Source organism: Bufo gargarizans, chromosome 1 (assembly GCF_014858855.1).
Source record: "Bufo gargarizans isolate SCDJY-AF-19 chromosome 1, ASM1485885v1, whole genome shotgun sequence".
Lineage (NCBI taxonomy): Eukaryota > Metazoa > Chordata > Amphibia > Anura > Bufonidae > Bufo > Bufo gargarizans.
Window position 1 is genome coordinate 390,483,284 of NC_058080.1, and position 25,271 is coordinate 390,508,554.

General features: G+C 42.0%; 1 protein-coding gene across 1 annotated transcript in view; it reads left to right on the forward strand.

Moving 5' to 3' along the window:
• Window positions 1–25,271, forward strand: part of DGKQ (diacylglycerol kinase theta) — a 132,196-nt gene that overhangs the window by 47,620 nt on the left and 59,305 nt on the right. The window contains exons 4-7 of the mRNA XM_044270756.1: window positions 4,567–4,652; window positions 10,867–10,992; window positions 17,917–18,070; window positions 20,837–20,905. Coding sequence (XP_044126691.1) covers window positions 4,567–4,652; window positions 10,867–10,992; window positions 17,917–18,070; window positions 20,837–20,905 — 435 coding nt within the window. The remainder of the gene's footprint in view (window positions 1–4,566; window positions 4,653–10,866; window positions 10,993–17,916; window positions 18,071–20,836; window positions 20,906–25,271) is intronic.

Below are 25,271 nucleotides of genomic sequence, written 5' to 3' on the forward strand. Positions count from 1 at the left end.
CCTGATCTGTTCCTCTTTTCTCTGAATAGCAGTTAAAAAAAAATTGCTTTACTGCGACCGCTTACACATAGGTGTCTGAAGAGGAACCAGAACACTTGGCTATGACTCTCAAGTAACTGAAAGTGAACTTTTATGTACAGATCAGTTAAAGGGAATGTGTTGTCAGTTTTTATGTTTAACATATTGTTTTACAATTTGTGATTAATTTTTTGTTTTAATTTCCTGTTACTATCTATATTTAAAAAAAACACCTAAAACCATGCAGTTTTCACACTGGCTACTAGGCCTAATAGGACTTCCTCTTCTGTACAGTTAACATATCGGCATTCCTCTCATCATCAAAGACAGGGTTACAGTGACAGATATGACTTCTGTATAGCTAATACAGGATCCACCATTCACAATAGGGGATAGCACAGCTTAGGCTACTTTCACACTCGTGTTTTGGGCGGCTCCGTCATGGATCTGCAAAAAACAGATCCGTTACAATAATACAACTGCATGCATTTGTCGATCCGTTTGTATTATCTGTAACATAGCCAAGATGGCAGTGTTTTGGTGTCCGCCCCCAGAGCGGAATGGCGACTGAACGGAGGCAAACTGATGCATTCTGAGCGGATCCTTTTCCATTCAGAATGCATTAGGGCAAAACTGATCCGTTTTGGACCGCTTGTGAGAGCCCTGAACGGATCTCAGAAACGGAAACCAAAACGCCAGTGTGAAAGTAGCCTTATCTTCTACCTCCTGACCTCTGCACAGATCACAAAGCATGGCTAGAAAACTCTCCCATAATAGTCAACAAGTCAGCTCCTGTTCATTTTATTTACGGCCCATTTGGCTACTGTCAAAGAATAGGAAGTCCTGACATATTTTAGGCCAATCTGAAAACAGCAATATTGTTAAAAAAAAATATGGGGACATAGAAAATGAAAAACAAAAATATTATTGTTGTGAAAGAAACAAGAGGCTTGTTTCTTTCCTATAGGTTTCAAATAAAAATGAAATGGCTGTTCATTGACAGTTTGTAGAATTATAAATATGCAATGGAAAAAAAAAAAAGAGAGCGAGGCTACAAGAAATAAAATAAAAATTCTACAATTCTATGGTAATATATTCGATACTATGTTATTGGGTCTGTTTTTCACCTTTGGCAGATTTATATGCATTAACATCTGCATCTTCCGCTATTGATTTCTTTCTACTAATGACGCTCTGTGTCCTATTTTATCCCAGACCCCGACATGGTAACGATCGCCCAGCCTTGACTAATATTTATGTCTATACTGCTTATGTGACCCTTTGCTACTGCATCAAGAAATGCACTATATCCCGTATACTGATCTAAATGTATATTATGCCATTTCCCTCACAACAGCAATGATCATAAAATAGTGCACCCATGCAAATAGCAATATACTGTATGAATGTAATGCAGGGATCCTCCTACAATTAATTTCCATATAAATGTGTATTATATTCTTGCTATAATATTTTGCTATGGAAATACATTTTGGGGAAATGGCAATGTGTAGTCTTATTTATGATCCTGAAGATTCATGTAAGCGTAATGTTGGGTTACGCACAATACCTTTTGATTACACATTGTAATATGGTACTGTATACAGCAAGATGGCAACTTTTTTAAAACTAGTAAGATGACAATAATTGTCAGCAGTTAGTGCCGCCTTTCATTTTAAATATTGGAGTGGAATCAAGTGAAGGAGTCCTTTAACTCATTGCCAACCGCTGTTTGGCTATATATGTCTGGAAGGTTAACATTTATCTCTGCACAGACGTTTTAAAACATCTGTGCAGAGACCATAGCTGCACACTGTGCTGCTGCAGGAGCAAGGAGCCTGGTGACAGGATGGCTCTCCATAGAGAAGGCAAGGACCGTTTTTCCACTATCTCTGCCTTCCCCATCTACCTATACTCAGCGCTCAATGACCGTTCTGCATGGAGAACAGGAAGCGGCAATGTCACTTCCTGTTCCGGTCCCAGCGGTTGTGAGATTGCCATGGAGCCAGGAGTCTGTGCAAGCTGCTGGGTCTCAGCAGACCCAGATCTGCTCAACACTAAGGTTTTACAGTGAAGTACAACCTCCCTGGTGGCTGTATTCCCTCTATAACTGAGGTTACTACATCAGCCCCAGTTACAGGAGAAATCTGCAATAAAAAATGTAATCTCTTCCAAAAGGCCTCGAATTGCCTAAAAAGTGTAAAATAAAAAAAATTAAACACAACAAGTTAAATTTAGCCGTATGTGACCTTGAATTTTGCAGGAAAAGTTGTAGTTTTCATGTGAACCATTTTTTTTTTGTGGAGGTAAAAAACAAAAATAACCTACGCCTATTTCAGTACTGCTCTAGCCCAGTTTGTTATACTGGTTCATTTTTTAAAGTAATTTAAAACGAGCATTTAATGTGCTAATGAGAGAACATTTCTTTAGTTACTGACTTAATCCTTTTCCATTTGTCTGAAATATATTATATATATTCCGCTCTAGTGATGGTCACTATTACTGCAGCATTTAGCGGGTATTGCTAGAGAAGCATTCAGCACCTTTTACACTAGAGATAGGATATGGAAAGGAGAGGGACAGTGTAAAACGGGAACTTTATTAAAGTTTGTGTGTGTGCGATATACAAATGATTGGTGTGATGCTGTTAAACATCTGGGCCATAGTGTCAATGAACGGCACAGAGGGATGATTAGAACAACTGCTCATCTTTAGACTACTTTTCTGGCAAAAAAAAAGAACCCCCCCCCCCCATATGTTTGTCAGAAAAGAGGTATGCTGATCATTCTCTCTGATTGATGGGGAGAGGGGGATAGATAACAAGTCCATGTTACTGTTTTGCTGATGAGAGCAAGACTTTAGGCTTGGATGCTCTTTAAAGAGAGACTCTACTAAAACTACAGGTACACTTCAAAGAAAAGTTTTATAATATGATTTTATTAAATATAATAAGTACCGTAGTATATACATATAGTGATATAATGTCCTTCTTTTGCACTTATCTATATACGAAGGACAAAGAACATAATACACAATATCAACACTTCAGCTGGAGTCCTGACTACATCCAGAATGAAGGTACTTGCATCATCTGACAGTGACACATCAGCTGGGAAGCCCTTTTCAGCTAAAGCAGTCAGTCTCAATTGGGGGAAACACTGATTAGGTCCCTATGCAAGGCGTCCACCCCATAGGATGAGCTTCTGGCCGCTTATCTGAAGGGGTACAGCTTTTTACTGTTTAAACAAAAAGCTCCATTTCCTAGTAGAATGTAGCAAGTGCATGCTCTCTACAATTGTCAGTGTACAATTGTTCATCTACTATCACCCCGGTCCTTGGAGCGGCCAGTTCCCAGGTCCACAGTGGGTCAGAATCCTGAAACAACCTTGAAAATATATTCACACTAAGTATAGCTCTCTTCCACAAACAATTCTAAAAAATCTTCAGTTCATTCACAGGCCACAGTGGCTCTAACAGAAACAAAATGAAGTTTAATATGAACAGATACAAAATAGATTCCAAGTGTTCAGAAACTACATCTTTCTTCTGTCCTCCTTGCTGAGATTACAGCCAGCTGAAGGGGAGCAGGGCTACTTTAATTCTTCACATCTCGGGCTAGGTTGCTTGGTCTGGTTTGAAAGCCAGTGATCTAAGCTTTAAAACATCACGAAGATCACAGTGCTTGGTGAAATACAGCCTTTAGAAATTAGGTTGAGAGTAAAAGCTATAGGTATATACAGCTCTCACTGGGACCTATTTCTAAGGGCTGTAACTCACGATAAATGGCTGCTAGTGCCACAATGTTGGTCTCGTTTAAAAGATTACATTATCTTCCTTTAAAAGACTAGTCTCAATTACAGTGTAAGAAATAGTCCTCAGACGTCCCCTACCTCAAAACAGTATTGTCCTTTCCTCCTAAATGAGCATTGTTCAGGATGATCAGTGAGGTTTGTTAAAGAGCCTCTGAATGTACAAAAAAAAAAAATACTTGCACTGCTGATCCTGTTACCTTACTGTTCATGTTGAGTTCTATTCTGTCTCATATCTGAGTCAAGAGAAAAAAAAAAACGTGTTTGTGGAGTTCCTGTCCTCATTTTGTCCCCTGTTGAAGTAGAGGGTGAAGGCCTGGTTTCAGCAGCTTGCAGAACATGTTGCAGACCTTTTCCCCTGCATTCCTTCTTGGATTAATTGTGGACCCATTCATTTCTCCGGGCCCCCAATTCCGTTCCCGAAAAAAATAGAACATGTCCTATTCTTGTCCGCAATTGCGGACAAGAACAGGCATATTCTATTAGTGCCGGCGTTGTCCGTGTTTCTGCAAAACATATGCTACGGACGTGTGAATGGACCCCAAGTTGAACATGCATGCTTAAATGTCATGCCCACAACCATGATCTCCTAACGGACAGACACTGTTAGACTGGTAAACATATCTGTAACTGAATCCATAGAAGAACTAAGTGTAGAACTGTGAATAAGTCGCTTTCAGAGTTGTTATATTGGTGTTTCTGATATAACTAACCGTTATACATTTTCCTTGTTTTCTAGTTTGTGAACTCCACGTGCACACAGACTGCGTATTATTTACATGCAGTAACTGCCGGCAGTGTCACCATGATGGCCAACATGACCATGTAAGTTTGCAAAGACATGGGCTTCAGTCTAACCGTATTGCTGTCACTTGGGATGGTGATTCTATTTTAATAGTATTAGTGTTGGTATTGTTATCCGGGTTTTAATATGCACCTGTACAAAAACAGGTAACATGATCGTTTCACATTATGTTTGGGTCATATGCTCAATTTGAATTGGGCAAGTCTGTTGCCGACCATATGCACCAGGGGATTATGTCTGTACAGCTTATGCTACTTTCACACTGGCGTTTCTTGGTCCGCTTGTGAGATCCGTTCAGGGCTCTCGCAAGCGGCCCAGAACGGATCAGTTAAGCCCCAATGCATTCTGAATGGATAAGGATCCGCTCAGAATGCATCAGTTTGGCTGTGTTCGGTCTCTGTTGCGTTTGTTAGACAGTCACTAAAATGCAGCTTGCATCGTTTTGGTGACCGTCTGACTATGCGGCGCCAAACGGATCCGTCTTGACTTACAATGTAAGTCAATGGGAACAGATCCGTTTTTCACTGACACAATATGGTGCAATTAAAAACGGATACAAGCGTTTGCATTATCGGTGCAGATCCATCTTTGCAGATACAAGACGGATCCGCACAAAACGCGAGTGTGAAAGTAGCCTTAGGGTACTTTCACACTAGCGTTTCAGTTTTTCGGTATTAAGTTCCGTCATAGGGGCTCAATACTGGAAAAAAAACGCTTCAGTTTTGTTCCCATTCATTGTCAATGGGGACAAAACTGAACTGAACATTATGGAATGCTCCAAAATGCATTCCGTTCCGTTTAGTTGCGTTCCCATACCGGAGAGCAAACCGCAACATGTTGTAGTTTGCTTTCCATCCTGGGATGTGGAGCAAGATGGATCTGGCATGACCCCCAATGCAAGTCAATGGGGACGGATCCGTTTTCTCTGCCACAATAGAAAACTGATCCGTCCTCCGCTGACTTTCAGTGGAGTTTGACGGATCCGTCTTGGCAATGTTAAAGATAATACAACCGGATCTGTTCATAACGGATGCAGATGGTTGTATTATCAGTAACGGAAGCGTTTTTGCTGAGCCCTGCCGGATCCAGTAAAAATGCTGGTGTGAAAGTAGCCTTAGATATCTGTTTGCTCGTTGCACCAACAGCTATCCCTCCAACCACGGAACGGGGAGAGAGGAGAACACCCCTGTCAGACACCTCTAAGAACAGCGGCCCGGTTCTGCTTTCTCCTGACAGTGCCATTGAGGGAAAGTTGGGACATCCCCATACACATCCACCGCCATGTGCGTGGCCAGCTTTACCCCCACCCCCTCATCACTTGCATAAGTATACATCTTGTGCTTTATGTTCTGTGGTCTCTTTTTGCCTGTGGGTATTATAAAGCACAGTAGAGCTGGTTGTCAGTGTCTCTTTGTGTGCCTGCATGTAGTAGCTTATTCGCTTTCGTCATCAGTGCGTATGAATATGTCTTTTAAGGCTTGGAAATTTTTAGAGAACAGAATGCCAGCAGTTAACCACAGTCATGTGCTATAGGTGGAACCAGCTGCTGCATATTCAATAACACAATGAAACAAGAACAGTCACTATTGTGCTGTTTTACGTGTTTGTACTATCTGATCAGAATAATTAAGGAATCTGCAGCACTCTTCAGCTATAGAAATCCAGTATTTATCAAGCAGGCACTAGGGGCAATGCATACAGAGTGTTTATCTGTGTATAGTGTTACTATCCTGTTTAATCTGTTCCATTAGTAGAGTGTCATCTATCATTCAAATCCCACCCTGTACTGATCTGTTCCAGTCTATACAGCAAAGCTGACAAGTGAGCTATAGAGAAGTGGAAGTGTCAGACTATTATTCATTGGTTTTAGCTAGGAATAAGCGAATCGAATTCGGAGGAAAGATCCAAAGTCGATTCGCATAAAACTTTGTTTCAATACTATACGGAGCGAGCGCTCTGTACAGTATTAGACTGTATTGGCTCTGATGAGACAAAGTTATTACTTTGCAAAGTCTTGCCAGACTTCGCATAATAACTTCAGAAATTGATTTATACTGTAAGAAACAATTTCCCGAACTGTGGTTCGGTTCCAAGGTACCACTTGGAATCGATCCCGAGTTCAGGAAATGAACGAATCTATGATCCGAACGTCGATTCTCAAAGAGACACGTCGATTCGCTCAAGCCTAATTGAATCTATGATCCGAACGTCGATTCTCAAAGAGACACGTCGATTCGCTCAAGCCTAATTGGGACTTTAAAACAATTGTAAAGAAATATATACCCTGTGTGTGTGTATATAGATAGATATAAATTTTAAGTAAAAACACATTTATTTTGCCTTATTCTGTCCTTTTTATTATTGGCAAAAACTGGAAGAATAAAATAAGTCACATATAATTGAATGACCACAAGGGTGACTTTAATTATTCCACACAGTGAATACCGTAAAAGTTTTTTTTATAAACAATGACAAAGTAAAGTTTTTACACAGCTTTTATGGAAAATTGCAATCTACAGTTAAATAATAAAACAAAAAAAACTGTATACATTTTTTGTAATCATATTATCAGAATAAATTTATAATACAATTTTCCGACTCGTCGTGAACCCAATAAAAATAAAAACACTGACAGAATTGCCATTACTTGGCCACTTGCTTACCAGACTGTGGAATAAAAAGTGATCAAAAAGCCATATGTACCCAAAATTGCACCAATACAAACCACTTAGCCTGAAGAGAACAAGTTCCCATACAGCTACCTCAGTGGGAAAATAAGTGATGCAAAATACAACAGATTTTTTTTTTAAAGTCATTTTACGATGGAAGAGTAATAAAACATAACAAAAACAATATAAATTGTATCTACATCATGAATAAAATTGTAATTTATACCACTTTGTGAATCCCAAAAATAAAATAAAATAAACATTAAAAGAACTGCAGTGTTTGAACCCCCCCAAAAGAAAAAGAAAAGAAATGGTACCAATAAAAACAGCCCACCCAAAAATACAAGACCTCACAGCTCAGGCAACGAAAAATAAAAGTTGTTTCCTTCTGAACCCTGCCCCATGTCTTCACTGATATTTCCTGGAGATGTTAAGTTCTCACAGTGTACTCTCTCCTTGTACCAGTCAGTTAATAAATTCATTACGGACAAGGATAGGTCTGTTCTATAATTAGAAGCCAGCTGTTCCGTTCACATGGATGTCATCTGTATTTTCTGCGGACCGCAAACAACATACAGTTGTGTGCATGAGGCCTTAGTCTGCAATGCCTCTTAATAGCCATGCTGTTTCAAAAGCTCCAGTAACGTCTGCTGTCAAATAGAAGTCCTTTTAGTGAGATGGAGCGTCCTGCGGCTCTTTATCAGTTGGGAAACTGAAAGATTCAGCCTACAGCTTTCTTGGCATCGTTGGACATGGAAGTGTTTAAAACATCTGGAGAACCACAGGTTTCCGACTGCACAATATTTGTTGCTGGCAGGACTAAATATGGCTGTTACTTGTTGTAGTGGCGCCTCTCTCACAACTCCCACCTTATGTATATAGTGTTGGTGAGAAGACTCTTGGTTAACATAGTCTTACTTGTTGGCCCCCACAGTAGCAGAAATCTCTCTACTACGTGTAAAAGAAGACCCGGGACTGAGCTACTGGGCATATATGACCTCCAGCACTAGGTGGGTGCTCGGAGCGGGAATCAAAAGAACACCAGGGGGCACTATAACAAATATGTAACAGCAATATTTAGACATAGGAGCATTTCCTTTCGACATTTAGGAACCACAACTGATCATGAGAACTGGAGTCTTACTGTGTGAATGGAGTGATAGTACTGCTCTATTCACTATGGGACAGATTGAGTAAACTGACCAGGTATCTCTAGAAGTGAATGGAGAAGTGGTCACGTGTATGAGCACCTCCGTCTCATTCACAAAGGGCACATTTGGGATCCCTGTTGTCACTTTCGGTGAGGGGTTCCAGCAGTCAGACCTCCAGAGAAAAACAAAGACCCTTGGATTTATCCATTAGTTTTTTTGCACAGTCATCTAACAGGCGACTTGAACACTGAGTATTGTTACTAAAACTGATAAGAAGAAGTCCCAGTAGAACCAGTTTGGATGACCATCTTGTAATTAACATGCCTGAGTGTGGCTATAGTAGCATCCCTGGAGGGGTGACCTCTGATGTAAGAAGTATAGAGAATGTGGATGTATTAGTCTATTAAGTGCATGTGACCAGCCATGCTATTCAATGTGCTAGCAGGTGTATTTAGATAAGGAGTTTGGAATTTATCTGAAATTAAAATGGGGAGGTTCACGTTTAATTTTATGATCTGATCCGTCAAAAGAACGAAAAAAAAAACAATCTTGTAAGTAAAAAAAAAAAAAAAAACGCATGCAGGCCTTTCTTTTTTTTTCTGAAAAAAAAACGGACCTCAGATGGAAATGGCTCAAACGGACGACAAATATAAAATGGGTTCCATTAAAAAAAGGGTTCCTGTGCATAACTTTTTATTTTTTTGTTGGTTCTGACAGATCAGAAGAATGGAAAATAAAATGTAGATCTGAACTCTTCCTTAGTTGGGTTTATATTCTCCGGCTGCCTGATGCTGGTAAAGTCAAGATTTTACCTTCACAGGCAGCCATTTCCGTGTCATTTTTTGCGAACCGTATGCAGAACCATTCATTTCAATGGGTCCGCAAAAAAAAAATGAAGTTACTCCGTGTGCATTCCGTTTCCGTATGTCCATTTTGCAAAAAAAATAGAACATCTTCTATTATTGTCTGCATTACGGACACGGATAGGACTGTTCTATTAGGGGCCAGCTGTTCCGTTCCACAAAATACAGAATGCACAAGGGCATCATCTGTATTTTTTGTGGATCGCTAAATACATACAGTCGTGTGCATGAGCCCTAAAAGACAGCCTGTGACTGTTACAGTGACAGGCTATAATGCATTGGTGTACAAGGTAACAGAAACAATTATTTTTATTTAGTTTTACAAAACCGGGGTAAGCTAGGCTCTGGCAAAGGGCTGCATGGCACAGGAGGTGGCACTGACATAGGTGTAGGGTATTTTTCATGGCTTTCTGGTTATTTGCTTCTACATAACAGCTCATTTTTAGTTACATTTAAAATGTAAAAAATAAATCCCAAAAGATAATGTTGAAATTGCTGTCTTTTCATCTTCGTCCCTAAAATTGCACCCCATAATGATTCCTAAAAAAACCCACAACTCTTTCTGCAAAATTCAATGTCTCATACAGCTAAGCTGAAAAAACAACAACCTTGAACTAGCATATGGCTACAATGATGGACAAATGGATATGTTATGGCTGTTAAAGTGCGCTTCTACATGGGAAAACAATGCAGAATGCAATGATGCTAAAAACACCTGTAAGTCTCAATACTAAAATAGGCTTAGTTGTTAAGGGGGTTAATAGATCTTGATATTGATGGCCTATCCTTAGGATAGGTCATCAATATCTGATCAGTGGGGACCAGCACCCTGCACCCCCACCAATCACCAGTTTGAAGAGGAGCTCCAGTGAGTGATATGGCCTAGTGATGTCATGTTCATTGGTCACATGGCCTGTGCACAGTTCAGTTCTATTCACGGTTTACCGGGGTCTGGCCACCACCAAGCGCTGCTCCCATACAATTGAATGGAAGTGCACTGTGCATGCGTGGCCATAGCTCCCTTTCATTTCTATGGGGCCGACTGAAATAGCCGAGCCAGCGTTCGGCTGCCGCATAGAAATGCATGCGCAGTGCGCATTCCACTACTTTTCCCACCCCATTCTCGCTGTAGGTGTGGGTCCCAGAGGTGGGACCCTCACCTGTCAGACAATGGGGACATATCCTATCGATATGCCCCCATTGTCTGTGATTGCAACCCCCCTTTTAAGACTTCCTATGCCCAATGGCAGTCTCTACAAGGAAAACTACCCCTAAGAAGACCAGAAGACTCCAGTAGAAGATATGCTGTGCAGCAAATGTGTAGACTTGCTGTTCACAGCAGCTAAAGAAGAAAGGTTGCCCCCTGACAGTATGCAAACAATGAGAAGAAAGCTCTGGCAACATGTCTTCGGGCAAATTATGCAATGTTGTTGGGCGCTTCTAAGAGTGCATAGCATACAATGTAAATGACACACATTATTTGCATCCATATTTGGTTGCAGGCATCTCTTGAATTGAGGTTTGTGAACCTGGTTTTCTTTCCTTTTCTAGGACACATATCATCATCACTGGCAAGAGGGAAATTTTTCTTCAAATGCTCGTTGTGAAGTCTGCAAGAAAACCTGTGGTTCCTCTGAAGTACTTTCAGGCATGAGGTGTGAATGGTGTGGCATTCAGGTAGGATTTTTACAGTAGACATTAGCCTGGTTGAGGACTAACGAAGGACAGAATCTTCTGTATTTAATAAAGGATTTTGACCAAGATCTCCTTTTTTTCAAACTGATTTCAATGTAATTATAGTTTATATTTTAATCCCTTCTCAACAGCCTAACATTTAGTGGATATAAAAAGTCTACACACCCCTGTTAAAATGTCAGGTTTCTGTGATGTAAAAAAAGGAGACAAAGATAAATCGTTCAGAACTTTTTCCACCTTTAATGTGACCTATAAGGCCTCTTTCACACGAGCGTCATGTTTTTGGCCCGGATAAGATGCGGGTGCGTTGCGGGAAAATGTGCGATTTTTCGGCGCGAGTGCAAAACATTGTAATGCGTTTTGCACGCGCGTCAGAAAAATCGGCATGTTTGGTACCCAGACCCGAACCCGGACTTCTTCACAGAAGTTTGGGTTAGGTGTTGTGTAGATTTTATTATTTTCCCTTAACATGGTTAATACAGAATGCGTAGTACAATAGGGCTGGAGAGGTTAAAAAATAATAATTTAACTCGCCTTAATCAACTTTTTTGCGCCGCCGGCTTCTCTTCTGTCTTCATCTTTGCTGTGCAGTAGGAATAGGACCTTTTGATGACGTCACTGCGCTCATCACATGGTCCATTACATGATCCATCACCACGGTGATGGATCATGTGACGGACCATGTGATAAGCGCAGTGACGTCACCACAGGTTCTTTTCCTGTGCACAGCGAAGACAGAAGAGAAGCCGGGCTACACGAACAAGTGGATTAAGGTATGTTAAATTATTATTTTTTTTAACCCCTCCAGCCCTATTGTACTATGGATTCTGTATTAAGAATGCTATTGTTTCCCCTTATAACCATGTTATAAGGGAAAATAATGATCGGGTCCCTATCTCGATTGTCTCCTAGCAACCGTGCGTGAAAATCGCACTTGCTTGCGGATGCTTGCGATTTTCACGCAGCCCCATTCACTTCTATGGGGCCTGCGTTGTGTGAAAAAACGCACAAAATAGAGCATGCTGCGATTTTCGCGCAAAGGCACAAGTGATGCGCGAAAATCACGGCTCATGTGCACAGCCCCATAGAAATTAATGGATCCGGATTCGGTGTGGGTGCAATGCGTTCACCTCACGCATTGCACTCGCGCGGAAATCTCTCCTACTTGAAAGGGGCCTAAACTGTACAACTCAATTGAAAAATAAACTGAAATCTTTTAGGTGGAGGGAAGAAAAAAACTAGAATAATGTAGTTGCATAAGTGTGCATACCTTCTTATAACTGGGGATGTAGCTGTGTTCAGAATTAAGCAATCACATTTAAAATCATGTAAAATAGGAGTTGGCGTACACCTGCCATCATTTAAAGTGCCTCTGATTAACCCCAATAAAAGTTCAGCTGCTCTAGTTGGTCTTTCCTGAAATTTTCTTAGTCACATCCCACAGCAAAAGCCATGGTCTACAGAGAGCTTCCAAAGTATCAGCGGGATCTCGTTGTTAGAAGGGTACAATAGAATTTCCAAGGCATTAGATATACCATGGAACACAGTGAAGACAGTCATCATCAAGTGGAGAAAATATGGCACAACAGTGACATTACCAAGAACTGGATGTCCCTGACATTTTACCAGGGGTGTGTAGACTTTTTATATTCATTGTATATATACGTTGGTGGTCTGGTATTTAGAGATGTACTTAAACAGCAGACACCCGGGGCTAATGTATGTGATCGACATTATCACATTTAGATGCCTTGGTCAAATGTGACCACGGCGTCTGGGAGCCCAGTCCTCCAGAATTATCAGAAGCAGGACTCCATAGGAACATAGCTTAATCCTCATAGACACCAATGCTAATGTGTTGATTGCTTGTTCAAGTTCCCTTGGGGAACTATAAAAGAAAATAAAAACGTTTCCATTAAAGAAAGAGAAACCTACTGTGGTCACTGAAATAACTTGAACCTGATAACTAGAGAGGAGCGAATTTCATATTTTGAAATTTGTTCACACTTCGTTTGGTGGTAAAAGCAGAATTGTGTTATGGATTCCATTACCACGGACCATAACGCAATTCTATGACGGAGTGCATAATGGAATGCCTTTAGAGGCATTCCGTTATTCATTCCGTCATAATAGAAGTCTATGGGCTGCAAAACGGATCCGTCCTATTTCTGTTATGCAGGGGAGTCCTCTCCTGCATTCCGTCATAGAATGGCATTATGGTCTGTGGTAACGGAATCAATAACGCAATTCTGCTTTTACCACCAAACGAATCGTAAACTAATTTCATAACATAAAATTCGCTCATCTCTACTGATAACAATAATAAATAGAAATTTACTGAAAGTCAGCTAATGAAAATCATTGCTTTTGAATTGTGGGTCAACAGAATAATTTAAAAAAACAAACTAATGAAACTGGCCTGGACAAAAATGATGGTACTCTTAGGCTGTATTCACACGTCCGCAATGTGTTTTGCGGAGACACAGATCCGCAAAACACGGAAAGCGGCAATGTGCTTTCCGCATTTTGCGGACCGCACATTGCCGACATAATAGAATATGCCTGTTCTTGTCCGCAATTGCGGACAAGAATAGGACATGTTCTATTTTTTTTTTTGCGGAAACGGAAGTACGGATGCGGAAGTGCGGATCCGCAAATGTGGATGCGGACAGCACATTCCGTCCCCATAGAGAATGAATGGGTCCGCACCCTTTCCGCAAAATTGCGGAAAGGATGCAGACCCATTTTGCGGACGTGTGAATGGAGCCTTAACTTAATATTTTGTGTAAGGCCTACTGCACCTGCCCATAGTTTTGAGGCACATCTGATATACATTTTTTGCGGATTGGATGCGTCCCTGTTCATTTCAATGGGGCCGCAAAAGATGCGGACAGCACACCATATGATATCCGTACTTCTATTCTTGTTCCTGTTTGTGGACAGGTTTGGGCATTTCTAAATGAGGGCAGGACTTGGTGAAATCTGGAACTCACACGAGCAGTATCCGCGATTTGCGGAGAAAAAAAACCACCTAGGCTGTGAGCTGTGCGCTGCGATTGGCCAGCGCTACAGCCTGGGAGAAGGAGACGCCCAGGAGAACAAGAGCAGTCTCCTCCTACTATAACCAAGTGACCGAACATACCGGAGGACATAGCAGGAGAACGGAGCGGCGCCCAGGGATAATACTAAGTGCAGTAAGATCCCTGGGCGCCACTGTACAGATCATGACACTTAGTTCACAATGTTTTTCCAGATGAAAGGTCCTCTTTATAGGGGTTATCCAATACTATAATACTGTCCCCTATATGCCGGGCCCCTCACCATCGCTGCTGCTTCTCCCTGTGCGAGGATGAAAACAGCAGCCAATGGCGGACGGGGACGAGCCTCCCTAGCATCGCGGGTGACACTAGGGAGGATCGTCCCCTTCTTCGCCTACCATTGGTACTTCCCCCGACACCGGATGTTTTCATCTGCGCACGGGGAGAAGCTGTAGTGTCAGTGCGGAGACCAGTAGCGGCGCGGGGTAAGTATATTCACTGTGAGGGGCCCGGCATATGGGGGACATTTTTATAGTATTGGATAACCCCTTTAATTTCTGTGGAAGTTATTCTGGTTTCTTTGGTTTCCATTCGTATTATCTGTCTCTTCAATTTTCCCCTCCAGAGAGGTTGGCTACAGTCCCTTGGACCTTAAAGAGGACCTTTCACCAGAATTAAACTTCTAAAGTAACTATACAGGCGTGTAGAGCAGCGCCCAGGGATTGCCTCCGGTATCTTTACAGTTAGGCTCCACCCAGGGAAACCTGCCGTCGGCTCATTCTCCCATGCTGTAGCGCTGGCCAATCACAGCGCTCAGCTCATAGCCTGAGAGAGAAAAAAGCCTCTCAGGCTATGAGCTGAGCGCTGTGATTGGCCAGCGCTACAGCATGGGAGAATGAGCCGACGGCAGGTTCCCCTGGGTGGAGCCTAACTGTAAAGATACCGGAGGCAATAACGGGAGAACGGAGCGGCGCCCAGGTGTAACAGTAAGAGCAGGGGGGTCCCTGGGCGCCGCTCTACATGCCTGTATAGTTACTTTAGAAGTTTAATTCTGGTGAAAGGTCCTCTTTAAACTTCTGAATAATATGTGCAACTGTAGTAAAAGGAACATCAAGCTTATAGCCTTTCCATTTTACATGTTTGTCTATAATTTTCTTTCTAATCTCTTGAGGCAACTCTCTCCTTAGCTTTCTTTGGTCCATGTTCAGTGTGCTGCCCACCGTGATGCCAAACAGCACAGTGACTACATTTCACCCTACTGTATAAATACTGTGGTCAAATTATTTTAAATCTTTTCTAGGGGGTTCCATCATTTTTGTCCAGGCCAGTTTCATTATTTTTTTTTTATTATTCTGTGGAACCACATTCAAAAGCAATGTCTAATTTTCATTAGCTGATTTTTATTTATTATTACTTTTGTTAGTTTCAAGTTTTCTCATTGACCATTGTGGGTTTTTCTTTCTTTAATGGAACAATTCGTCCACGTGTGTATGTTCGAAGAATTTTTTGTGATGTTATATAAAAAAAAATTGTGACAAGATCTAGTTTTAAAAAAACCCGTCTAAATTCCTGCAGTTTTCGTACTGACCACTAGGCACCACTTCTTGGTATGTATAGATCAGTTTAGTGCAGTTATCTACTTATCATTACAGGCAGGATTAGAATGAGATATTGCCTATATATTTAGATGACACTATTAGATCCACCATTCACAGTCCGCCTCGGGCTGGTCCACAGGGGAACTCCTGCACAAGTGGCACATGGCACAGTACACTGACTGCACTACCTACAGATATTCAGTATACAGCATCTCAACCAGAGTGATCATATAAGAAGCTGGGTAAATTATTTAACCAGTGGCGTAACTAGAAATTACTGGGCCCCACAGCATATTTATGAATGGGGCCCCCCTCCCCCAGTAATTTTTTTACAACCCCTTCCTTTCATGCCGCCACCATTCCTGTGGCTAGTACAGATCGCTCTCTCAGACCAGGACTGGCAGCTGTTCCATCTATTTTGTACACTGTCTATACTGTCACTGTATATAATTTCATTGTGTAATACTGTTGAGGGGGCCCTGACAAAATCTTTTAGTCCTCCTCCTCCTGGATGGGCCCCTTCGGGGTCAGGGCCCCAAAGCAACCGCTTCCCCTGCTTCCCCTATAGTTACGCCCCTGTATTTAACAAACTTATTCTTATAGATGCATCGGGTGCTAAGATGGCTTGTGGGCACACAGACAAGGGGGGAAATTTATCAAACTGGTGTAAAGGAAAAGTGGCTAAGTTGCCCATAGCAATTAATCAGATTCCACCTTTCATTTTCCAAAAGAGCTGTCAAAAATGAAAGGTGAAATCTGGTTGCTATGGGCGACTAAACCAGTTTTCATAAACCTACCCCAAGTTCTCCACGATAGAACAATGATGCATAGGCTATGCAGCCGGCTACTACTGAAAAAGCATGTGTGTTGGTGCAGCGTTAGGATTTTGCGAATGGGTTCCCATTATTCATAGAAATATAGAATGTGTTAGCAGATAAGAACCATTTGGCCCATGTAGTCTGCCCAATATATTAAATACTATGAATAGCCCCTGGCCCTATCTTATATGAAGGATGGCCTTATGCCTATCCCATGCATGCTTAAACTCCTCCACTGTATTTGCAGCTACCACTTCTGCAGGAAGGCTATTCCATGCATCCACTACTCTCTCAGTAAAGTAATACTTCCTGATATTACTTTTAAACCTTTGCCCCTCTAATTTAAAACTATGTCCTCTTCATTTTACTGGTGGATCCTAGTCACCCCAGTCATACACTGTTTACAATAGGTGATATCATAGCTTATCTACTCCCTTCACAGGTTACAGAGCATTTCTTTAAAACTCTCCCACAGGAGTCAGTGAGATCTATGGCTGCTGTAACACGTATCTCAAATTCTGTTAAGAACAGCTCAAGGCAGCATGACTGCCCTCATAATCATGTTCTGAAAATAGAATAAAAAACCACTATAGGAAAATAAAAACAGATTAGGAAAAAGGATGTGTGTCACTATCTGGTTTTAACTGGCAGAAAAATATTTTGATGACAGATTCCCTTTTAAACTGCGGGAAGAGACTCTCCACGACAAAATTGTGGGGCTCCGAGCTGTTGCCAGGCAGGCCTTGGGTCTGCTATGTACGTATTCCTACTACCAGCTGCAACAGAAAAGTGTTATAAAGAAGAAATACTGCAGGGTACAGTACCATCAAACACTGGCGGGTTTAACCTCCCTGGCGGCACAATATTTTCTTTAATTTTGTACCCGGAGCGGTACAAACTTCCGGAGCTGCGGCCGGAAGTTCGCGCTGCGCTCCTGAAATGCGGATGCGGTCAGCACACTGTGTGCTGTCCGCATCCATCCCTGCGCCGTTCAAATTAACTCATGGCGGTCCCTGGTGTGGCTCGGGGTTACCGCTGCTTGCAGTTTAATGTGACCCCGAGCCACACTCGGCATTACCGCTAAGGAGGTTAAATGTAAAAATTCATGTATCCTATAAAAGGAAATGAACATAATTGGCGTCACCACATCTGGAAACATGCGAGCTACTAGTTATTTATCCCACAAGGTGAACACTGCAAAGAATTTTTTTTTTTCCAAAGCCAGAATTTCTGGTTTTTTGGGGGGCTAAAATAATAAACAAAAAAAACTATCAGTCATATGCATCCCAAAATGGCACAGAGAAAATATAAGGCTGATATACTGATGACGTGAATATATAGTTACTGTGTTTTTGTTTTATACATGTTAATATATATATATATATTTATTATGTGTAATGTTTTCACTCAAATTCTTTTCAGTATTCCTAATTTTTTCCACTTTATTTTCAGACACATGCTGCTTGTTATGTGATACTGAACCAAGAATGTACATTCGGAAGACTCCGAAATATGGTTCTTCCTCCAAACTGTGTTGTTTTACAGTCCCGCAATTTCAGCAAGATGCAGTGCTTTAGGATATCGGAGAGTCTCCAAGCTGAACATGGTTTGTATTGTCCCATTAGACTTTACGGCTACTTCAATGATATATTTGATATTCATTTTACTTATTCATAATTCAGCCTTTTTTCAACTATCTGAATGTGTATAGCAGCTCACCATTTCATCTGGTGAGAATATGCTCTCAGTGCTCAGGAGCTGAAAAGGGAATTTGAAGAATATATAATGACTTATATATACATGTCTTTCTCAGTGCGGCTGGGGCTTTTAGCTGCCACTCTGCGACCCTCAGCACTGGCTCCCATTGAGATGTATGGGAGGCAGAAAGGAGGTGGCCGCTGGAGGGTTTTCAGCATAATTTAAGCATCATTCACACGTCTGTGTCCGTGCTCAAATCATTGAGCCAGGTGGTCAGTGATGCATCCGTGAAGCTGTCTGTGAAGGATCTGTGTTGGGTCTGTGTGTCCATTTTTTGCTGTCCGTGTTGCATCCGTGTTTCACTGACACTGAACAGCTGAAAAATAATTTTCAAAGCATTTCTTTCTAATGATCCGTAAAACGCGATCGACAAAATAGAGCATGCATCCGTGCTAAAAACACTGACCCATGGACCATGCTAAAACACTGATGTCTGAATACACACATTCGTGGAGAACACGTACAGCAAACGTCCATGAAACCCTGAGGCTTTAGGCTGAGAGGATAAGGTGTTCACATCTGTGTCATTCCTCCTGTTTATATTGGAAGCCACACGGCTATACCAAAACCCAACTGCACTTGATGGACCCCATGTGCTTATATGGAGTCCAGAAGGATTCTATCATGGTTTACATAATTTTGACACAAAGAATAATTCTGTGGGTCTAGCTGTTCATGGGTCGTATATGATGGAACTGCCAACAGAGGTTCCAGTGAACGGGCCCTAAAGTCATCCGAACCCACCAGTCAGCTGAGGAGCACAACTGTCCCCTAACAGAAGATCTCAGTTGGTCGCCTTGTATTTCTTTGCCTGATACTTTGTTTCCCGAGTAGATGCGCCACTGTCAGAAGTGTCTGACAATTTGTTACATATTCATAAGCCCCCATTCACCTGGTGGACACAAAAACAGTGTTCTTGTGACCAACGTGGATCTGTTATGTGGTGTCCCATAGTTGACTATGCAGTACCACTTGCCACTCTTCTCCTCTGCCACTACCAGCACTTCTTGGCTGCTTCTCTGTTTAGTGCTCTCCTTGCCTGGGCTCTCGGTTTAGTGGACGTCCATCCAGTGTTTGGTTGCTATGGGCAACAAAGACAGTTTTTCATAAATATCCTCCTTAGGCTGGGTTTACATGCTGCAGTTAATGGTCACATGGTTTAGTGGGAAAAACATAAATATTACTTAATATACAGTGTGCACATTGGCCACCATGGGTGGGGTCTTGGCAGTGTGCAGCAGCTGCAGTGTGTAAACCTAGCTTTGTGATTGTATCACTAGTCTCTTTCACACCTGCGTTGGGAGCGGATCCGTCTGGTATCTGCACAGACGGGTCTGCACCTATAATGCAAACGCTTTTGTTCATGATAATGCAAACTGATCCGTTTTGACTTGCATTGAAAGTCAATGGGAGGTGGATCCGTTTTCAATTGCACCATATGAAAACGGATCTGTATTTATTGTAAGTCAGGATGGATCCATTTGGCTCCGCATCGTCAAGCAGCGTTTTGGTGTCCGCCTCCAGAGCGGAACGGAGGCAAACTGATGCATTCTGAGCGGATCCTTATCCATTCAGAATGCATTAGGGCAAAACTGATCTGTTTTGGACCGCTTGTGAGAGCCCTGAACGGATCCCACAAACGGACCCAGAAACGCCAGTGTGAAAGTAGCCTTAGATATTAATGTATTCTTGTTTTTAAGCCCCCCTCTTCAAATTCGATTTACCTGCATTGTGCTCTACCTGCCCTACAGCTTCTAAACATTTTCTATAAATAGATGAGACTTGAATAATTCCAATGTATGTTGTCTAGGATTAAATACTAGCAACAATGAATGTGCACTTGAGCTATAGTTTTTTTTCTTCAACTCAATGGTAAAATATAGGTTTTTGGCACATACATTTAAAGTGGTTTCATGAGATTTTTATACTGATAGGTCATGATGATGGAGTCCAACACCCCCGCCGATCAGCAGTTTGAGAAGGCAGTGGTGCTTGCAGTAGCGCCACGGCCTTTCCTCTGCTTTTCCTAGGCCGAGTGATTCACGTGGCTTAGGAGCAGCTCAGCCCATTCAAGTGAAATACCGCGCACAGACGCTATACAATGTATGGCGCTGTGCTTGGTAAGCTGCGAGAAGGCTGCAGCGCTCACGGGTGGCGGACCCCCACCGGTGAAAAGATCATCAGTTAAAAATCCTGGAAAACCCTTTTAAGGCTGCTTTCACATCAGCACTATCTATTTCCGTTCTTCTGCTGTTCCGGATTCGGCACATAACTAACAGGAACAGAGCTTAACAGATCCCATTGGCTATAATGGGGTTCATTAGGTTTCCTTTCGGGAGAACATTCTACTGTCAGAGGAGAGTTGGAAGGCCCTCATACACATTAGATGTTATGCCTATGCACCTGACAAACCTCTAATGTGTATGGCCAACTTATCTCTGTTTTTCTTTATTTTTTATCTTTTATACGCGGTTAGCGAGTGCTTGTATATCGATACTTACATAACTACATTTACTTTAAGCAATAGACAAAAAAAAAAACAGATGTAGAAGACATAGTTGGAAAAAGGTAAATCTTCTAGAAAGCATTAAAATATTTATTCTTATTTTGACAGATGACGACAATGAAACAGATGGAACAACACAAGGATCCACAAAGGAAAGTACTGCATCCACGGATTCAAGTATGTATTAACTGTAAATTGATTTTATTTTTAAAGACGACTTGTGACCTCTCCTGTCTGTTTTAATAGCTACATGCATTCCTCATGCATAATTTCATATTTTTTTTATTATTCATTCATAATTTTTGTATCTTTCACTACTGTTAAATCATGTGACTTTTAGTTTTATGTGGATGATTTGTGCTGTCTGGTGTGATCAGCTAATCTCCCTGAAGGCCTCAGGATTGTCTCTAAGGGTACTTTCACACTAGCGTTGTTCGGATCAGGCAGGCAGTTTTGGCACCAGAACTGCCTGCCGGAACCAGCAAACCGTATGCAAATGTAAATCTGTTAGACAGATATACCAGATCCGTATCATCATGGATCTGGTTTTAAATTTTTTCAAAGATCAAAAGCAAAAATAGCTCCTCCTGTGTGCCTGCGCAGACCCAGAAAACCGGATCCGGCAACGCAGCAATTTCCGGAACACTTGGTACCGGATCCGGCATTAATACATCTCTATGGAAATTTAATGCCGGATCCGGTAAGAGCGGTAGTGTGTCGAGATTTTGTTCGGGAAAAAATACTGCAGTATGCAGTCCGGTCAAATACTGTTCAAGGGACGGAACGGAAGACATCCTGATGCGTACTGAACGGGTTGCTTTCCATTCAGAATGCATTAGGACAAAACTGATGCGTTTTTTTTTTTCCAGTATTGAGACTCTTTACCAGATAAAAGAATAGCACTAAAACAAACTAGGAAAAGCCTATGCTTGACAGGTCAGGCTCCGGTTAAGGGAGTTGTCCCAGTGTTGACATATCACTAGGATATGTCACCTACTGTAATTTATTGGGTGTCCGAAATCTAGGACCCTTACTAATCCTCAGAAAGGGAAGCAGCACTGGTTAAATTATGTGACTCTTTCATATTTAGCAGAGTTCTTTTACAGCTATATGGAAGGAAAATGAGGCTTCTACCCCTTCTTTCTTGATATCTGTGGGGGTCACAGAGATCGGGACCCCAAGTGATCATCTGTGTGGCACATCCTAACATATGCCTTAATAGTAAAAAAGAGCTTTTCCTCCTCAAAGAATTCTAAATGTACAGTCGTGGCCAAAAGTTTTGAGAATTACATAAATATTGAAAATTGGAAAAGTTGCTGCTTAAGTTTTTATAATAGCAATTTGCATATACTCCAGAATGTTATGAAGAGTGATCAGATGAATTGCATAGTCCTTCTTTGCCATGAAAATTAACTTAATCCCAAAAAAACCTTTCCACTGCATTTCATTGCTGTCATTAAAGGACCTGCTGAGATCATTTCAGTAATCGTCTTGTTAACTCGGGTGAGAATGTTGACGAGCACAAGGCTGGAGATCATTATGTCAGGCTGATTGGGTTAAAATGGTAGACTTGACCTGTTAAAAGGAGGGTGATGCTTGAAATCATTGTTCTTCCATTGTTAACCATGGTGACCTGCAAAGAAACGCGTGCAGCCATCATTGCGTTGCATAGAAATGGCTTCACAGGCAAGGATATTGTGGCTACTAAGATTGCACCTCAATCAACAATTTATAGGATCATCAAGAGGTTCAATTCTTGTTAAGAAGGCTTCAGGGCCTCCAAGAAAGTCCAGCAAGCGCCAGGATCGTCTCCTAAAGAGGATTCAGCTGCGGGATCGGAGTGCCACCAGTGCAGAGCTTGCTCAGGGATGGCAGCAGGCAGGTGTGAGCGCATCTGCACGCACAGTGAGGCTGAAGACTTTTGGAAGATGGCCTGGTGTCAAGAAGGGCAGCAAAGAAGCCACTTCTCTCCCAAAAAAACATCAGGGACAGATTGATCTTCTGCAGAAAATATGGTGAATGGACTTCTGAGGACTGGGGCAAAGTCATATTCTCAGATGAAGCCTCTTTCCGATTGTTTGGGGCATCAGGAAAAAGGCTTGTCCGGAGAAGAAAAGGTGAGCGCTACCATCAGTCCTGTGTCATGCCATCAGTAAAGCATCCTGAGATCATTCATGTATGGGGTTGCTTCTCATCCAAGGGAGTGGGCTCACTCACAATTTTGCCCAAAAACACAGCCATGAACAAAGAATGGTACTAAAACACCCTCCAACAGCAACTTCTTCCAACAATCCAACAACAGTTTGGTGAAGAACAATGCATTTTCCAGCACGATGGAGCACCGTTCCGTAAGGCAAAAGTGATAACTAAGTGGCTCGTGGACCAAAACGACATTTTGGGCCCATGGCCTGGAAACTCCCCAGATCTTAATCCCATTGAGAACTTGTGGTCAATCCTCAAGAGGCGGGTGGACAAACAAAAACCCACTAATTCTTACAAACTCCAAGAAGTGATTATGAAAGAATGGGTTGCTATCAGTCAGGAATTGGCCCAGAAGTTGATTGAGAGCATGCTCAGTCGAATTGCAGAGGTCCTGAAAAAGGGCCAACACTGCAAATACTGACTCTTTGCATAAATGTCATGTAATGGTCGATAAAAGCCTTTGAAACGTATGAAGTGCCTGTAATTATATTTCACTACATCACAAACAACTGAAACAAAGATCCAAAAGCAGTTTTAGGCAGCAAACTTTGTGAAAACTAATATTTGTGTCATTCTCAAAACTTTTGGCCACGACTGTACTGTTCTGGCTTAGGCTACTTTCAGACTAGCGTTTTTGCTGGATCCGGCAGGGTTCAGCAAAAACGCCTCCATTACTGATAATACAACAGTCTGCACCCGTTATGAACGGGTCCGGTTGTATTATCTTTAACATAGCAAAAACGGATCAGTCATTAGCTCCATTGAAAGTCAATGGGGGACGGATCTATTTTCTATTGTGGCATCCGCATCCCAGGACGGAGAGCAAAATACATGTTGCGGTTTGCTCTCCGGTCTGGGAACACAACTAAATGGCATTTTGGAGCATTCCATTCTGTTCAGTTCAGTTTTGTCCTGATTGACATTGAATAGGGACAAAACTGAAGCATTTTTATCTGGTATTGAGCCCCTATGACGGAACTCAATACCGGAAAACTTAAACGCTAGTGTGAAAGTACTCTTGTATAGCATGTAAACAGCTCTTCTATCAACACCGGCATGCTGATTAACTAACCAGCTGCTGGAAGATGCAGGGCAGATTGTGCAGTCAGCACAGGACCATTGGTCACATTAATCTGTGTCAATAAAGCAGGAGGACAGAGCATTTGTATATGCATATTACTGATGGTAATTTCTAGAAATATATAGGATCCAGCAGGGAGGGAAAAATAATTAACCCCAGCCATCTTCACAGTCAGTAGTGCTCTGTACTGTCTAAATGAGCGTTGCTAAGCCATGTAACATAGTAACCTAGTACATAAGGCCGAAAAAAGACATTTGTCCATCCAGTTCGTCCTGTCATCCTGGAAGTTGATCCAGAGGAAGGCAAAAAAAAAAAACCTGTGAGGTAGAAGTCAATTTTCCTTACTCTAAGGGAATAAAAAATTCCTTCTCGACTCCAATCAGGCAATCAGAATAAATCCCTGGATCAACGATCCCTCTCTAGTAGCTATATCCTGTAATATTATTACACTCCAGAAATACATCCAGGCCCCTCTTGAATTCCTATATTGTACTCACCATCACCACCTCCTCAGGCAGAGAGTTCCATAGTCTCACTGCTCTTACCGTAAAGAATCCTCTTCTATGTTTGTGTACAAACCTTCTTTCCTCTAGACGCAGAGGATGTCCCCTCGTCACAGTCCTGGGGATAAATAGATGATGGGATAGATCTCTGTACTGTCCCCTGATATATTTATACATAGTAATTAGATCTCTTCTCAGTTGTCTTTTTTTCTAAAGTGAATAACCCTAATTTTGACAATCTTTCAGGGTAGTAGTTGTAGTTGCCCCATTCCAGTTATTACTTTAGTTGCCCTCCTCTGGACCTTCTCCAGCTCTGCTATGTCTGCCTTGTTCACAGGAGCCCAGAACTGTACACGGTACTCCATGTGTGGTCTGACTAGTGATTTGTAAAGTGGTAGGACTATGTTCTTATCTACAGAGCGCTGCTAAGGATTATTTCAGGGCAAGTTTTCTCATATAAATGAACAGGTTCAGGGGTTGTGCTATGATGGACAATGGGGGGCATATCGCTAGGATATGCCCCCATTGCCTTAGTGCGGGTCTCTACAAGTGAAGGAGGGCGCAATGCGCATGTGCAGCCACCCTCCAATTTATTTTCTATGGGGCCAGCGAAAAAAGCCGAGCGCTGGCTCGGCTATTTCCGTCGGCCCTATAGAAATTAATGGGAGCGGGGGCCGCTTGGTACGCTCCCACTCGCTTCTATGGGGAGCCGGCTTAGTGGTGGCCGGACCGGAGTCCTCCAGCCACCACCTTGCGG